General features: G+C 42.9%; 3 protein-coding genes across 4 annotated transcripts in view; 1 reads left to right on the top strand and 2 right to left on the bottom strand.

Annotated features, from left to right (window-relative positions):
- Positions 1-8: 8 nt before the first annotated feature.
- MRPS18C (mitochondrial ribosomal protein S18C) lies at positions 9-17,860 on the top strand. Of its 2 annotated transcripts, none has more exons than XM_082759170.1 (6): positions 9-198; positions 288-349; positions 683-766; positions 1,156-1,213; positions 1,527-1,586; positions 17,723-17,860. In XM_082759170.1, the coding sequence occupies exons 1-6, from the start codon at positions 24-26 to the stop codon at positions 17,764-17,766; spliced, it is 483 nt and encodes a 160-aa protein (XP_082615296.1). In that variant the 5' UTR covers positions 9-23; the 3' UTR covers positions 17,767-17,860. The 2 variants fall into 2 exon arrangements, with proteins under 2 accessions (XP_082615296.1, XP_082615295.1); XM_082759169.1 differs by lacking the exon at positions 17,723-17,860 and adding an exon at positions 1,675-1,850.
- On the bottom strand, positions 2,456-9,310 carry ABRAXAS1 (abraxas 1, BRCA1 A complex subunit). The gene is made up of 9 exons (XM_082759167.1): positions 9,081-9,310; positions 8,493-8,583; positions 7,105-7,141; positions 6,181-6,247; positions 5,341-5,534; positions 4,291-4,410; positions 3,602-3,686; positions 3,034-3,142; positions 2,456-2,889 (listed from the first exon to the last, which is right to left on the bottom strand). The coding sequence occupies exons 1-9, from the start codon at positions 9,165-9,167 to the stop codon at positions 2,462-2,464; spliced, it is 1,218 nt and encodes a 405-aa protein (XP_082615293.1). The 5' UTR covers positions 9,168-9,310; the 3' UTR covers positions 2,456-2,461.
- The window catches only part of LOC309877623 (protein transport protein Sec24D-like), a 47,657-nt gene continuing 41,530 nt past the window's right edge, over positions 11,807-17,933 (bottom strand). The window contains exons 13-18 of the mRNA XM_082759168.1: positions 17,675-17,791; positions 17,028-17,198; positions 16,371-16,467; positions 15,580-15,725; positions 13,835-13,967; positions 11,807-13,418 (exon numbers count right to left, since the gene is read on the bottom strand). Of these exons, the coding sequence (XP_082615294.1) occupies positions 13,213-13,418; positions 13,835-13,967; positions 15,580-15,725; positions 16,371-16,467; positions 17,028-17,198; positions 17,675-17,791 (870 nt within the window). The 3' untranslated portion in view covers positions 11,807-13,212. The remainder of the gene's footprint in view (positions 13,419-13,834; positions 13,968-15,579; positions 15,726-16,370; positions 16,468-17,027; positions 17,199-17,674; positions 17,792-17,933) is intronic.

The following is a 17,933-nucleotide window of genomic DNA, read 5'->3' as shown; positions in this document are numbered from 1 at the left end:
GGCGAGGGAAATACGACCACGTGATGCGACAGCGACCAATCGCCTCCCCCAGCCGGGGCAGGCCACGCTTCCATTGGCCAGAGCGATTCGGGCGGGAGCCGCGGCGGGCAGGAAGTGACGTAGCAGCGGCGGTTGTGGGACACAAGATGGCGGCGCTGGGGGCGGCGGCCGCTGCGGCGCGGCGGAGCTGGGCGCGGGGTGAGGGGGGGGGAGGAGGGCCCGGGGGGCGCCGCGGGGAGTCCGGCCCCGGCCTTTGCGCTGCTCACGACCCGGTCTCTGTCCCGCAGCACCGTGGGGGGCAGCGCCCCGCCGCCTCCTGCAGCAGCAGCCGCTGCCCGGCACCGAGCAGGTGAGGGCCGCGCGCGGAGGGGCACCCCACGTCTGAATATAATTGATCGTCTTAACGGTAATTGTAACTGATTGGGCGCGCTGACAGCTGAGATAGGTCGTGCAGCTCTGTGGAATGTGGCTTTTTAGACTGTTCGGTACCGACCGCTCGGTGCATTTGACAACTGTAGGTAAAGGCAGCTGCGTGCATAGCAATGCTTGAGAAGCGTCACTTGTGCTGAATGTCCTCGCTGTTGTTAAGGCGCTTTTTGCTTTTCTGTACGGCATAAATTAAAATAAGTGCAAACTGATCTACCTGCAACATTGCAGCCTGTTAATAATTGTCTATTTACAGCCCGTAGAAATGGAGAATCCCTATAAAGAGCCTCCTAAGAAGTGTGTCTTATGTGGGATAAGGGTGGACTACAAGAACGTTCAGGTGAGTGCTTTGCAAATGTGTGCTTAGATATAACAAAGGTAACTGGCTTGTACTCAAAGGGTGGGAGGCAGCAGCCCAAGGCTAACTGGGTGAGGAAGTTCACAGGAAAGGGTGAAGTCCTGCAATGGAACCTCTCCAGCCCCCTGGGCCTGTATGTACATATATGGGATGTGGTGTCCTTGAAAAGGAGCACTTTGCTCTACAAATTCTGCCTCACTGTGGCATGCAGAATGCTATGGGCGTCCAAGCTGTCCTTGTTCCCCTGTCTGGGAAAACTAAGCTCTGTAAGAAACAGTCCCAAATATTAAAAATATAATGCGAGGAATCAAATATGCTGAAGTTCCTCTGAACTACGAATAACACAAACTGATATTCCTCTTTTTTAATAGCTTCTGTCCCAGTTTGTATCTCCGTACACTGGCCGCATTTATGGCAGGCATATAACAGGTAGGTGAAATTAAATCCTATTTACTCTCTCACGTTAAGGTCTTTTAGAGCTGAGGTCAGATTTTATTAGATCTGGTTATGCAAGTCATTACTACTGATAATACACATTTTTGAAGCCTTCATCTTCATGAGCAGACTTGAAATTCAATTGTTAACTGATTCTTTTCTGTATTTTAGCAGTGTATATAGGCACACATGAATTTTTATAGGAAGACTGACAAAACTAGAAGGATTTGCAACTAAATGATTTAGCCCCTTTACTTATTACTGAGTTACTGTTCAAGTCAGGAGCCTAAAAATGTTTTTTCTTTAGGCTTGTGTAACAAGAAGCAGAAGGAAATTTCAAAAACCATTAAAAGAGCTCAGGTACTTGGTAAGTATCGTTACACTTTCTTGGGTGTTTGGTAAGTCAAGCTTACCATTGACTTAAGAAAAAAAATACTCCTCTGATTTTCTTACAGGATTTATGCCAGTTATGTTTAAGAACACAGCATTTCTTACAGACCCCAAAATCTGTAATATTAAGTATTGAGAGTTATATACTGTAAAGAAATAAACAATAAAACTAAATTACTGCTTATGTAATTCTTTATTGGGAATGTCACCGGTTGCTGTGCTGCATCGCTGACCGAGGGTGGTCAGCTGCAGCGTCAAGTCTCTGAACTTGTTGGAAGGAATAAGGAATGCCCGGAGGGGTCGCACAAATCCCGCTGTATGGATCACTACAGTTATCAACAGTCTTGCTGAAGCTTGCTCCTTTTTCCTTCCTTCAATAGGAAGGGGAAAACAGAATGCTGGAGAGCTAATGGTAGGGCAAAATATTAAGACTTTGGCTACACGTGTAAACGGCTGTTTCTAAGGATGTTGCCTTGGATCTGATGTTCTTGGCATCAGCTTCTGCTGAGGTGAGGCTCACTGAGGGGGTGGCCTTGGTTCTTCTGCAGCACCTTGAGGTTGTATCGCTGAGGCAGTGCGTGATGTGACTTGGCTGCCCACGCCCTGCTAGTGTATTCTTAAAACCCTGAGAGAGAGAAAATGCAGGCTGAACTCTGGAAGGCCAAACGAGGGAATGTGATTTGGACTCCGTTCAACTTACGCCAAACAGAATTAATGCATTAAAATAAATCTTTGTACTTGACAAAGATTCAGTACGCTATTTCCATCCCTGCAGTGCTGTAGATTGATATGTTACTTTAATATGCTGGCAGTAGCTTTTTGTGCAAATACGTTTGGGAAGCTGTTAAGCCATCAGAAGGTAGGAGAGTGTGGGTATTCGTTCGTATCTTTCAGTTTCTCCAGCACCTCCTCATCTGTTTCAGTGCTACTCAGAGTAAGTTTCTTTTCCTGGTCGCTGTCCTCTTGATCTTGAAGTAACTTCTGGTGAAGCTGCAGTGATCTGGATTTCTTAAAAGCCTTTGGTCCTGCGGTGGTCCCTTTGACTTTGCGCTTGGTTAGTTGTCGTGTTTCAGGTTCAGGGAAGTCCTTTTCCTCCACCATGAGAGTCAGTTTGTCCATGATATTAATTTTATGGTCTGTCTTACAGCAATTCTTGGATATCCTCCTTCCTTTGAAGGAAACAATACATGTCTGAAGCCCAGAATTGGGGAAATAGGTTTGCAGAGCCTGACAAAGCAAAACATTTTCCTTGGGCTCTTCTGGGCAATCTTTTTTCTCCCCTGAAAAAAACAAAGGTTAGAGTTGAAGACCTCTCAAACTTGTACCAGTTTTGTTCTGGTGGCTTCAAGCCTGAGTGTTCTCTGCTGATGCCAATGAAATTAAACTTGGCAGTCTTACGAATATTAGCACTGGATATAGCTTACCTGAATTTTCCTGTTGCTTTTTTCTCTTTATTTCTTCTTTCAGTTGGCTCACCTCTGCTAGGAGTTTCTCTACAGATCGTTCGCTGACTTCTACTGTAGAGCATATATTCTGCAAGGAGAATTGCATTTTGAGATTAACTGCATGCCCATACATTGAATTAAGTGTTGTAGCAAACCCCTTAAAGCTACTGTTGCTCATGTTAGACACAGAGCATTGGAAAGCTGAAATGAGAAGCTTGAGGCTGTTTTGAAGATAAGAGCTGAAACCTTGTTTGTAGCAGATGCCACGTGTCTTACTTGCTACAGAACTTTTGGGTAAAGGGGAGCAAAGCACAGACCACACTCCAGGAACTATCATATTTTGAGGAACTTTTAGTGTCCCTAAGGATTTATTGATTAGGTTGATTGAATAGAAACTTGTCTCTGAGAAGGTAATGTACAGCCAAGAACTTGAGGATCTTATGTTTGATGAATTAGCTTTGTTTGACTTATTGCAGGATGCTATGGCTTTTGCTTTATTTTGTAGTGGTAGTGAAAATCCCTGTACCAGCAGATACACTGGACTGACCTTCAGCTCCTCCTGCAAGGTGGCATACATCTCGTTTATCTTATGAACCTCTTGTAAGGATCCATCTTCGTAAAAGAAGTCTGACCTGCAGGCAGAGAACAAATTGTATAATTCAAAACTAATGATTGAAATGGGTACTAGTGTTCACTTCCAAGGAGCTTCAATCCAGAAAGATGTGTTAAGTCTTCATTCATTAGTTTGATTTAGAATTAGCAGTTCCTAAGGTGGGCTTGTTAAAGGCTTTACTCACAAGATGCCAATTAACTGAAGATGGCGCCGACTACTGGCGAATCCATAAAACTAGGAGGCTCAAGAAGAAACCTGGAGCTTTAGCTTCAGTTAAAAGTTAGGTATGAACTGCTCTTTCCAGGCTAAACGTCTGGATGGGCTCTCCTGTTAACGGGATTGTTACATCCTAGTGACAGAGCATGTGAAGTGATAAGTATCATAAGTATCAGTTCCAGTTACCTTACATGGGTTAGCTCAGCACTCGGTGCCAAGTTTGAGGCTGTTCTCTCAGCAGAGCACGTGGCTCAACTAATTCCTGAGTTGCTTGTCAAGGCTGGTAATTGCAGGACGCAAAGTGAGCAGGGTGCATCAGTAGGGGCACTTGAGAAGAACTAACGCAAGCGGTTATCCCAGCCCTACTGGAAAGCGACCGATACGGGTACGTAAGCTGGGTGCTATACCTGTGTTGTCTCACTGCTCTCACAAAGCCAGAAGACACGCAGGAACCAGACACCGTTCTGTAGCCTTGCTGTTCTGCCATGCCCAAGTTGGTAACCACCAAGGGGACTTTCTGAAAAAGACTTAAAAAGCATAATTATGAAAAAATGTTTCAACGCCTTTTGAGTAGGTGAATTTCCCCACAGTAAGCATCACAGCCGGAGGCATGCGGCAGTAACTGTTGCTGAAAGAGTCGTGTCACAGATCACTGAGTCCAAACCCAACTGCAGGAGAGGAGACTTAAAGCAATGCCTGTGGAGATTTTTTTTTTCCTGCTTTTGAGTGTGAGTTGTGTAGTAATGCAGTACTTCGTTAAATGTGGCATGTTGGCAGTGAGTGGTGACACCTCTAAAGCTGATTAAAAGCTACCAGCAGCTTGGAATAGTTCAATTGTTTCATACAGCTTCACTCACACATAAAGATGAGAACTAAACAGTTACCTGTTTGGTAAAATAACAATTTCACCAATAGCTGTTATTGTGTAAATGAGCTGGCAGTCCAGTACTGGCACTGCACATGATTATAATTGCAAGTCTTTGGATTCCTTGAATCATTGGTTGGGAAAGACCACAGCCATTAATGTAGTACTGCCAAGTCTACCACTAAACTGTGACCCTAAGCACTGTATGGATCTTTTAAATACCTCTGAGGATGGCGAGCCAAGCACTTGCCTTGGCTGCTTGTTTCAGTGCTTCACAACCAACAGTCAAAGGTTTTCTTGATTTTCTGCTTTTAACCTAAACCTCCTCTGGTACACGTTGAAGCAATTTCCTCTTGTCCTATTGCTTGCTAATCAGTAAGTTCTTGAACAGAACTTGAGGGTGAGGCTTTAGCTGTGCCTGTAAGGGCTTTACCAGTGTAAAAAATATTTAACTTTTAATGCTTTCAAGAGTAAAAAACTATTATTAATAGTAATCCAGTTGCAGCTAAAGAGATGGTCAAATAAAAGAGGTCGAATCATAGTGTATATAATATTTAACAGCTTTGTCATAACTAGAGAACAGACTGATTACCCTTCTTGTGGCCGGTGTAAGGCGTGTTCCAGTCTGTACGTTGAACAACTTTCTGTCATCACGCTAGAAGTTAGCAGAAGGAACACAAGGCCCGGGTTCGATAGGTGGGACTGTAAGTTCTTATGCAGAAGTCTTTCTCGGAATGTCATCACCTGGTCTGTGTTGCGTCTGAATTTGTACCATCCTATTACGTTCTGCAGACAGAAGAGAACTCATCAGTACCGTTCTGCAATGTCCTTGTGTGCCATAACAAAGCAAATCGGAGGGTCCAGTAAGATTCATGAGTGCGAACTCTTCTGTACGCATAAGGAGATGCTTTCAATTCTTAAAGCATCCAAGACTATTTTCTAGGCATGCCAGTTTCTATCCTTGTGAAATCTCCTGAACTGGCTCGTTTACTGAGGCTTGGCTAAATCCTGTAAGTCTGCAAACTTGGTTTGACTATTCAGCTGTTTGCTGCTTTCCAGCTTCTACTTTTTCCCCTTGTAAAAAGTTCTACAGAGAAAACAGTACATGATCTTGTTCACGTGGTGCCTAACCAGTGGAGTGAGCTGACCTCAACTGGTCTCAACCTAGAAATGGGTGGAATTCCTTTGGAAGGTTTAAAGAATTCACTTGAGAAATTAATAAGAAAAAATCAAGTTGAGATAATACAGGGAGGCAAACTTTAGTCGAAGATAACCTGAATGGGTAGTATTTAGGGGGATAAATAATGCAGGGGCCTCGACGAGCAGTATGAGGGATTAGGTACAAGATGGAATAGTTTAATGCCACTGGTCAGAACAAGCCTCAAAATCTGAGGTGGCCCTGTAGTATGTGTTAGATTTGAAAATAAAATACCTTCTTACAGCCGGATAGTATTTTCTTCAGGGCTGGTTTGTTCAGTTCTCCTGCAGAATTATAAAAGCTAGAAGAAAATTATGACAATTAGGACAAAACACTACTGTAGGAAGTAATTATTTCCAGGTGGTTTGGCAGTCATCTTGCCCTAGGTGTACTGGAGGGAAAAAAGCCGTCAAGGTTGTGCTGACACAGCCTCTGTGGTAGGACCACACTTAGTTTCATTGCCGTTAGCTCAGATAGCTGTTGAGGTGGTACAGCACAGATGCTCTTCTGGCATCAGTGCTACTGGGACACAAAAGTAACATCTATTACCTGAGTTACAACTACAAAAAATGCCTTCCATCTGACACGAAGTGCCTCTCTAGCAGTATCTTGGTAAGTTCTTAATTTTTAGGAAGATTTGAGAGGGGAATCATGTCGTAATTTTCCTCTTACAGGGAGTAAACCTGCACAGCTGTGTTCCTATTTATGATAGAACTCAAAGAATTCAAAATACTACTGGTCTGTGAAAGGACTCCTGATGTGGGACTCGCATGTTTCTTCTCCTGCCCTACTTAGAATTCTGTTTCTATGCTTCTCTTCTTAGAGGCCGAGGGGTCAGGATGTGTTCTTTTAGAAAAGCAATCATTGCTTTTTGTGCAGCAGTTTGACATCGTTCTGTAGCTTATAGTTCTGCAGCGCTCACTAGAATGCGGTGCACCATACCTGTATTTTACCTAGAGGCAAACACAAAGAAAGCTCGTAGATCCAATACAGGGGTAACATAAGGCATTGTGCATCTGTAATTCCACGGCCCCGACCCTGCATTCATTGTTACAGCTCCGTGATTTTTCTGTCATGTAACACAAGTACAACTTTTTGCAGAGCTAAAATTAGGGTTAATATAAACTGTTTCCATATCTTTTTACTTAAAATTCTCACCTGAACAACTGGTAGCATGGTATATGCTTCTGTATATCTGAAATGAGAAGGCAATATTACTTTGGGTTTGTCAGCTCAAGCTGTGCATTCTTATGTATGCTGTCATGTGAATTGTGGAAAGGAACAAGGAAGAACTCTTCCTGCATTTCCAATTATCTACTTAATCTCAAATTACCTTAATCTTAAGAAAGGAAAGAAGTGTAACAAAGTTTCTTCAAATGGGAAGGGGGAACCACTTACATAAGTTACGCATTTTGATACATTTTGGTTTTGTCAAGTGCAAAATCACATTTGCTATTTTGTTTTTCCCTCCCTTTCCTGTTGAGTACACAAATAGAATGCAATATGAAACAGTTCACTTAAGTTACTTTGCAACAAAGCACAGATGCTGGGAAAATCACCTACCCTCTTTTTTTTTTTTTTCTGGTAGTCAATTCCCAGTTCTGATCATATACCCTTTTATGTAGGCCTTGAAAACGAGGCTGGAAAAAGGGTAACTGGGAAATCGACTACCAGGAAAAAAAAATAAAAAGGGTAGGTGATGTCATTTGAAAAACCTTTACACCAATTCCACAATATTCATTTTCACAAGTTAGCAAAATAAATAAAACTACTAAATATGAAGCTACTAACTGTGTGAAAATCTGTAATATGATTAGGGGCACCACAAAAAAAAAATCCCCCTACTTTTTGTTCAGCAGTGAAACTGAGTAAAGTGTCACACCTTCCTTAACTGTGTCCCAGGGTAAAACTGGGAAATGAGGCATGAATTCTCTCTGCAGTGCTTTCAGTAAAGTTGGAAAGAAAACACGCTGTATTAGATGGTTCTTTTTCTTGATCTATTGACGGTATTTTGAAAGAAGCACGTTAAATTTGTGTAAATTTGTGTATGCATACGTTGTTTCAAGGGCTACTGTAATACATGCATCCACTCCCACTGCCACGACCATTTTAAGGCAAAATAGTATTTCATCTGCTCAATGAAATGTATAATTTGCATCATTCACATGAAATATTTTATAAGCTGCAAATTTTGAAATGTGAACTCTAATTCATTAGTACCTCTCACTGAAATATGCCAGGTTTCTGCCAGGCAGCTGTTGTTGAGCAGGGGTGAAGTGCCAGAGCTAAGACAAAGAGGAAGTCTAAGCCCTGCCTTACCGGTAATGTGAGAAGATGTTTGGCAAAGAACAACTATTCCAGGAGCTAAGAACTTCTATTTCTGTTTAAGATTTAAACTCTTTTAGATCAATTTTTTTTTCAGTAATTATAGTGTTGTAAAATGAGCCTGGTACGTGTATTCTGGTGTTGTGGCCCCTGCCCTAGCAGCTGCATGTGGCCATGCATGCCCTGGCAGCAGGGCGCTGTCAGGGGTGGGGTGCACTGACCGATGGTATAAACCACTTCCACATCGTCCATCTGCGAGTCCGTGATGCTGTTCTTGGCCTCGCCTTTCACATCTCCCAGGAGAAATCCTTCCTTTTGAGGGGAAGAAAGGTAAGTTCGTGTTAGCCGGGCTGCTCTGATAGTAAACACACGTGTTGGGTGGAGGAAGAAAAAAGCTGTTGATTTTTATTTTTTTTTTAAACGAAGCAGGTTCTCGTTCATTTGTAAACGGATCAGTAGGTAAGGGACAGGAGTTAAGGTGCGCTCGAGCCTTTTCCCTCCCGTGTGTTTTTATTCAAAGCCGAAAGCGTGGGGTCGGGCATGTGCTGGCCGCGCAACTTTTCCCAGCCGCTGCCGGAGCAGCGGGGCAGCGCTGGGGCTGCTCTGGGGCTGCTCCCCGCCCCGGGCCGCCTCCCGGCGCCTTCCCCCCCGACAATCCCCCATCCCCGGCCTCCCAGCGCCCGGTCCCGGCCGCGGTGCCTGAGGCGGCCCGGGGCAGGCGTTGCTGCGCTGCGCCATGGCCGCCCGCGGCCCTCCCCTCCCCGGCCCTCCCCTCCCTTCCCCTCCCGTCGCGGCCCCGCGGCACGCACCGTGTCCGAGGCGGTGCTGAGGTGCTGGAAGGCCAGCGCGCCGAAGACGAAGCCCGAGAGCAGGGCCGAGGTGCTCTCGCCCTCCATGCCCCACAATGGCGGCCCCGCCGCGCCGCACGGAGCCCCCAGCGGCCGGCGGCGGCAGGGCAGGGCCGGGCAGGGCCGGGAGCTCCCCCCGCCTGCTCTTAGCAGTGGGAGCGGGCAGCCGGTGCCAAGGCCACCGCGGATTCTGCGCTTCGGGAAAGGCGATGTTTGGTTTCACTGCTCATCTCGACGGTAGGTAAGCACCCTATAAGCATTTGCTTAGTCCTAGACATTCGTTTCCTGGGTTTTTAAATAAGATGAATGCACTTGCAGTCTCTCAAGGGCTTTTTCCATCAATTTGGGCTGTTATCCATGCATTTTTGTGTGTGTTTACCATGCATAGGAGGTTAACGCTTTCAGTACAATTTCTTGTCCCTTTAACTTGGCAGCAGGATTTAGAAGAAGAGTGGCTAGCTCTGGCACGCTTAATGATTTAACTATACATTATATATCTGTAAACAGTTTGAATATTTAAAGTATTTAAAAGAAGAAAATTGTTGAATTTCTTACTCATTCTCACAGTAGACAGATGGACAGGCTAAGACTTTTTTCCCCCCCCCTCACCACCTACATAAATGAGCAGAGGGATGACAAAGTGTCCAGGTGATGCAGAATGACTGAGATTAACAGGAAACAACTATTATATTAGGCATTGCGTGCAACACAGGCCGCGGGGCATTCAATGAGTGGGTAACAAATACAATACAACTGAAGTGACGTATTGCAACAAACAGCCCTCTGATGGATCATGTTGCTGTGGTGGTGGCAACAAGAATGGAGGGATGTGACCAGTTACATGGCCGTTTGTGGAGAAAAGGGTGGAAGTGGCCATGAATGCTGGTGTCTTCCAGGAACTGTGCAGCAGTTCCCTTCCCTGCACTGAGATGTACAGTTCATGCTACACAAGGACAGTGAGGACATTTAATGCATTTAATCAGTGTGATGAACGTGGGGTACTGACACGTTGTTCTGCTGTTATCAGCACTGGTGGTGTGCAAACTGTGCAAGATCTATACTGACAGCATGCGAGATGCATGCTGAGAGTAACGCAATGCCCATCTGACAGGTATCTGTGCACCACCAAAGCAAACAAATGCAGCCAGAACATGCGGAGGGCTCCTTGCTCCAGGGATACCAAGATGCAGCCCTGCCTAAGCTGCAGGGTACGATGAATAAGGTTCTCTAATGGCTGAATTTGCCTTTGGTGGAAACAATTATGCTTGTGTGGTCAGAGACAAAAGTGTTACAATCATCCTAACGATTCATACAGTGCTTAAACGTATTTCTTTACTGTTGTCATAATTGTTCTGTTGGTAGGCAGAGATAAAGCATTGTGACATATGGAGTAGTAATTTGTGTCAAGAAGATGGTTGATATTAATAAAGAAGGGGGAGATGAGGGAGTGTGGCCATGGGGGTTGGAAAGCCCCATGGCTGGTGATAACGTCAGACTCTTAACGATGAGCCCATCAGGAATGTAAAGAGTTTAGAAGGAACAGGGAAGGGCGATTCAGGAGATGCCATGCTGTCTTGGGTTGCTTGTTCTCCAGCCCTTAAGGCATGGAAGTTTCTGGGTGTTTGCTGTTGCCAGGCAAAGTTGTTTGACCAATGAAAAGAGTCTGATGTTATCACTAACCTTGGGGCTTGCCGACCCCCATGGCCACACTCCCATGTCTCCCCCTTCTTTATTAATATCAACCATCTTCTTGACACAAATTATTACTCCATATATCACAAAAGGAAGATTGACTGTCAGACTGACGACGTTTGGTGGTCTTGAAGCCTACTTCTCTTTGCTTTAGGTAGAAACATCTTTTTTTAACCTATAGGCATGTATTAGTTCATCAGCTGAAGTACCACCTGCCTAATGTTCACGTGTCTGAACATTTTGGAACAGTATCTGCCAGGGACATGCTGTGTTCTGGTAGTCTGATAAGGGGGCGTTGCTTGCAAACTCTCTTCTGGTGTGCGTCTATGGGCACCTTTTGGAGTCACTACAATAGTGAATGCTGGATAGGAAGGAGTCACATCTGGGGAAGTGTGGCTCCCAGAACTCCTGTGACTCCTCCTTGGAGAGCGCACAGCTTGTTGGATTGTTCTCTGTCCTCGTTAGGTAACATATCAGAGGGAAGGGAAAACCCCAGCGGTGCTTTTGGAGAGCTAGTATGTGCTGCTGCAGGCTTATCTGTTCATGGTGTATGTACACCTGCTTGAAAGATGACAACTGTATGGCCACTCCTGTGCAGGAAGAGGCTGTTCAGACCTGATTGCACCCAGCCACATCAGGTGCAATGAATAGGCAGAAGTCAGCGCTGTGTTTGCTTCTCCATGCATAAATGGATCATGGTTCCAGTTCCCTCAAATGCTCACAAAACATTACCTAATAACGAGTAAGTAGAATGACCTCCGGGATCAAGAGCCAAGACCGGGCAACAGTGTTTGCTGTTAACTTTAAATTTTTCAGTGGTCTTCAGATCTCTGAATTGATGCTATTTTTTCTGCTATGGAGAGCAAACAGAAACCAAAATGTCATGAACCCCATGAATGACTCCAGTTTTAATGATGATGTGTCCAATTTCTGACCAGCATTTAGTAATCCCAAAGGCTGCAGAGACTGTACAAGAAGGTAAGACTACTATTAAAAGCAAGATATGCTGAGGCATAAGCAAGAAAGTCGTATATGGCAAATGGGAGTTGTTAATGCCTATGGAGCATTATTTGTTAGAGATTAGGACACAGGAAGCTTTGGGTAGCTTTTTCTTTAGCTTTTTCTACAAGTATTCGGAGGTGTTTGTAAACAGGGATCAGATTTGATTATCCTTTTGTTTTTACCAAAATGATAAAAAGAGCTTAATACAAACTGAATACCAAAGCACCCTAGTAGTAATTAAAAACATAAATTTGCCCATAAATTTATAACATTTGAAGGGTTGATGCATTATAAGGTTAATTTTCTGTAAAACAAAACAAGAGTGTTTTTGTATTTACCAGGGTGCTGTAGAGCATTTTTTGCAGCTACATGCTTAAGAATTTTACTGTCATAAAATAATTTTAAGAATTGTCATTAGTAAGCAAAAGGAGACAATTTTGTCTACAGCAAGATTTTGCTTAAGGAAAAATTAAAAAGTGTCTGTGACGTGCAGAAAGCAAACTCCACAATCAGTAAAGCAGGTGTGTTTATTCAGTGCTGGGCTGCACGGTGGGTAGTCCCACCAAAGTCGTGTGCACCCCAGCGTGACACGGGCCTTGGTTATAGGTGGTGAAGAGTTACATATGCATGAAGTTTCTCGAGATGCCTATACATATGCACGACCTATCCCCACTTTGTATTAAAATTAATTCCAGGGAGTCATTTTCATAGATTCCTCCTATCCACGCTTGTGCAGTGTTTTCTGGTAGTGGTTGCTGGGGGTTGTGGAGATGAAGATTACCGAGTCTTCCTCCTCACTGCTGGTTGACTTCTCATCTCAGCATAGACTCATAAGCTTCTCAGCTTCTGCTTAAACTGCAGATTTGGTTTCAGTTTCCTGTTTTCTATCAGAGACTGTTTCTCGTGAGGAATCCCAGAGTTTTTTGCCTCAGTTTCTTTGCACAACAGGTAGCGGAAAGATATAGTACACATCCCTTACCTGTCTTATTTACTAAAATTCTTTTGGCTTCCTTTCACATGCTCATTAGCCTATCTTATCTACTAAAATTCTTTCAGCCCTCTCTCAACTGAGATCCTCACCTGAGCCTATGTTACTGGCTGCAGAGTGTTTCTCACATTTTCAGCTTTGACAATTAAGACTGTTGTCAAAAATCAAAATACTAACTTTTTAAACAATGTAAGAAGAAAAAAAGTGACAACTTTTGTGAATTAGTACATAATTTCAGCAGGAAGAAAACCAGCTGTCTTATTGGTCTGGTATGAGCATGATAATCAGCTTCCTCAACGGCACTGCTATTTGTCCCAGAACAACAGCCTCCACGTGCTGCAATTGCTACCATTGAATCAAACCTGCCATTAATTAGACTTGAAAGAAGATGAAAAAATGAGAAGCATGTCCTCAAATTTCCCTTTCTGTCACTGCTGACATTACAGGGGTGGTTGTTCCTCTGCTGCAACAGCCTGACTTACGCAGGTTGGTCCTTACTTGGCTTACTGCCGATGGGCTGGCACAGTTCTTGTGGCAACGTGCCAGCATGTGAGCCGCCTGATTGACCAGGATCTCTCTGACCGTCTTCAGGGCTTGGCTTAGAACAGCTTTAAAAGCTACAAATACAGAAGAACAAGAGTATGTTAATAGCAGACACACTTAAAGTATCTACATTTTGCTAGTTTTTAAGTAGTTTTTAACGTAGTAAAACTCACCTCTGTGGGTACTTTTTCAGTCTTTCCTGTATCATTTTAGAGGATGCTTATTAATCTTCAAAAAAAATGCCTATACACTTTTGTGCATTACCTGTTTTTAGCTACCTTCCCTGGCATTATTTTTATGGCATGTGTATCTACATACATGATCTAGTTCTCTTTCCTATTTTGTAACAGAGTGGCAAATTGCTTGGGCTTGGAATAGCAAGTTACAAAACACGATTTCCCACTAGGCAATCACTTCATCTCCTACCTTTCTCTTCCTCCACCCCTAGAGAAAGCAAAAAGGAAACAAAATCCATCTGTTATAATTTTACCTGACTTAGCAAAGAAGTTGATAAGTGCGTCAGTCTCGCAAGGCTTGTAGACATCAGCTAACTGGGAGCTACAGTTTAAACTGATATTGTGTACGCCCAGTCTTCTTGTCCACTTATTGATGTGTAGAGCACACTGCAACACAGATGAGCCAATTACCATTCATTCTGAGTTTAAAACAAAAAGTCAATTCTCAAAGCTTCCACTGAGTGAGAGCCACTACTTAGTGCATAAAAGGTATATAACTACATCCAAGGACAGCCCAGCCTAGTAGTGCTGCTTCAGCATTAATGAACTAGAGGAACACCATACCTGTACATTTTGTGGAAGTAGATTAGACTTTTACATGCATTACAAAGATTATTAGCCTTAAAAGTATATAAATGTCAAAAGTATGCAAGTATATAAAAGTATATAAATATATGACTGATTGAAAGGCTTATTACTCTCTCATTTGCTACATACTGATGGTATCATCTGAAACAAGAGACCACTGACTGGAAATCTGTAAAGCATCCCTTGTAATTGTGTAATATTTGAATGCGCTATTAAGAAGAGTGCCCCAAAGGAACATAACTGAAAAGACACCATACCAGACATCAGAAGCTTGCTGACAAGTATCTGTTCATCATGTTGTCAGCAACAGCAACAGAAAAACTTAGTAATCTTGAAAAATGAAGTGGGTCTTCTGATACGGATAAATTGATTACGAAGTGACATGAAGTCCTTCTAACCCCACCCCTGTATCTCATCCCTTCCATTGACTTAGATATTAAAATTGGAGGGATAATTTGAAAATTTGCTTGTGACTCCAGTTGTGCTTCAATATAACGTTAGCATTTGGGAAAACCCTTTTCCAAGTATGGAAAGTAAAGGAACAGAGCTCAGGCTTTCCTGACTGCTGACATTTTGCTGGTACACACTTGTTTCCTACCACCACGATCAAAAAAGAATCTCATCTTGTCTACAGCTACAAACCCAAGTCTGCAGGGCAAACACCAACAGCAGGTGACTGCAGTCAGCCATGCATTGGATCTGCTGCATGTCTCTGTCACAGGGAAGCCAGGTAAACACAACATCTACATGGCACGCACTGTTCCTGTCACTGCTGCAGCACTGCTCCAGGAGGTGACGGCAGACATACCAAACTGGATGTTCCACTGTACTGTGTTTGTACAAGGATTAACTGCTAGACTATAAAGTGTATTTATAGGGGCAAGATAAAAGCTAAGTGGAGCAGAAATGAAAGTTCAGGTAATTCCATGGCTTAAGTTCAAGACCTTGCACGCTGTAACATTTTCTGCCATTAATAAAAGAAAAATGTCATAACAAAATACCTAGAACAGTAAATGGCAACCTCGCATTATCTGCTGTTGGTTGGGGCACATCTTTTGTTAGGCACAGGTGTATCACACGTGTTGGCATTTAGGCAGAGAAATGCCAGTTTTAAGTATTGCCTAATCTGCATTTCCAGGAATTATTACTGAAGGAATAAGAGTAAGAAGGGAAGAACAGATTTCTTTAGTTTTGGAACAGCCTGGCATTGCAAGGTAGCAATCTTTGGCTCGTTAATTAAAACCTTATTTTATTAGTGGTACTATGACACTAGAGTCTGTGCAAGCTGTACCTTCCTCCCCTCGGTGCTACGGCATAACATTTTTCTTTTTTTATTATTATGGCTGCAGAAGTTCTTACAATTTCAAGACATAGTATGTCATTAAGTTTTTTTTTTTTTTTTTTTTTTTACCTGAATTAAGGTGCTGCTGTCTTCATTCAGTTTGTCATCATGTTTGAACTCTACCGTCACTGCCTTGTCGCAGTCAACTGCTGCCATTTTTACATCTGTGGTGTTGTTCATGTAAATGGCACCAAAGAAGCCAGTAGCCCTAAAGCCTGTAGCCAGATTAAAACAAACAAACAATATTATTCTATTTAAAAACATATTGTTTTATTTAAAAAACACAAGTACAAGTGACATTATTTTGTGACTTCTTTTTTGGTCATTCAATTGTGCTTACTAAAATGGGAACCATTTCCCCTCAGGGTGTGCAGCCTCAGTCAACGGCCTCTGTGAGGACAAAGTGAAGCTGCTCTGATGGGCCATGAAGGGGTGCTGCAGCTCAGAGATGCCCCACAACCTTTTCCACTGTTCACTTGGCCGTTTTGTGTGTTTGTATTTCTCAAATATTTGCATTTGAGGCAAGAATATTGAAAAGTAGGAACATTAATTTAATTTGAAGTAATGAAAGAACATGTAAGTGTACAGCAACAACTTCCTCTTTTGTACAACTTATTTGCATTTCTGGATGCATGCATAGTGATCAGAAATCTTAATTGTATTGCAGATTTAAGTAGGTATATACAGTAGGGGCACACTCATTTTACCAGTCTATACTGTTCAAAAGGTACATAATGAAGTTAAAACAGGAAGCCTGATGTTACGCGTGTTCTGTAGAGCACTTCTAGCACTGTATTATTTATAGTCATATATTCTCATGTGCATTCATATTTATTTTCATTCCCAACGGGTACCGTTACCTGTACTTGTCCGAACCCTCATTATTGCATCTAAGCTGGTCTTTTTTTCTATGTCCTTCCTGAGGTCGGTGAGGAACTGGGGGCTATCAGAATCGCGCTGAAAGCACAAAGCACAAGGTGCAGTTCACCACGGGGTGGCAGCAAAACAGCAGAAATCCAACACTCCCCCAGCCCGCTGTGAACTCTGCCCCTGCCCTGCCTTAAAAGAAAAAGAGTAGCCTTGATCACTTAGCAAAAACTGGTTTTGCAGATCAGCTGATGACACGGAGAAAGCCCCCTATTCCTCATAAAGATTCCCATGAAATTTTAAACAAAGGAGTGTTGTTATGGCTTTTCTTTTGGGGAGGAGTGTCTTTATCATAAGCATTTTTAACTGTAAATGCAGGAGTAATTGACTACCCTGCTCAGATGTCACCATATGTAGGTAAGTGGGTTTAATTTTAGATATCAACCAGCTTATGTAGAAGTAAATTTATGGTCTCAGGATACCTCTTTGAGCCTGATCTGCTGTTTATACATTTTAATTTTACCCCATGGGGTTTATAAATAATTTTTCTAGAGTCACTCTACTGTTACACTGTCAAAGCATGCTTTGAAATAAAAACAACCAATCCCCAGGTGTTACTATCTGACAGGTAGGAAACTTGCACCACTTACCTGGAAATTGTTGTACTTGTACAATGTTCCTCCAGTGTACATTGTGACAAGACCCAGGGAGGCTATGTCCACGTACTGCTTCGGGAAAAGGAACAAATTCACGCAGCAGCCGTTAGCCACGCTACCCCTGGCTAAAGTCTTGTAATAATTTACTTGAGGCTGGAAGAGTGTCTGCACAGAATTCAAAAAATACAAATGTGATGACATTAGATACTGTTGGTAGCCAATCAATCCAAATACCCAAATGAAAAATAAAAATGAGACATGGATTTGATTGCAATTGTGTTGCCCCTGCTCACACATTCTATCACCACTTACATGCATTGAAAACTCAGTACGTTCTTGTAGAACTAAATCACACCTTGCAGGTAGCAAAGGCTCTGGGTGGGTGGAATTATTTGCAGCTGGTCGATTTCCTTTACTGATGGGTGTTGCTGCTCGGCCATACTTTAGCCTCAGAATTCTTGTAGGGCCAATACCTATATATTCATTCTCTATATCTAAATCGTCAGGGCACTGTATAATATGGGAATATTATATATTTAAACAACAATTCTTTGTAAAAGAAAAGAAGTGAAAAAGACCAAGGCTGTACTAGAGAAGTTCAGTGTAGTAGCAGTCCCCTGTGAACTCCAAGTAGAAAATACCTTTTCTTTATCTGTATTGAGTAGTTTTTTGTCATCTCTGTTTCTCAGCTTCCCCGGTGTTTCCGCAGTTGGCAATGAAGAATGGAAGATAAACAAATTTCCAGCACATTCTGCAGCCTGTTGCAAAGACATCATATTGACAATTATTCTATTTCTCAGATAAACAAGCCTAATTTTCATTCATATGCTGTGGTGTCTCTGAGAACAGTGTAAACTTTCTGCAAAAGTTCTTCGGAGCCAAACCATTCAGTTAGTCCTT

Source organism: Aythya marila (assembly GCF_965140915.1).
Source record: "Aythya marila genome assembly, chromosome: 4".
NCBI lineage: Eukaryota > Metazoa > Chordata > Aves > Anseriformes > Anatidae > Aythya > Aythya marila.
Note: the sequence above shows the minus strand (reverse complement) of the source record. Positions and strands in the feature narration are given on the sequence as shown.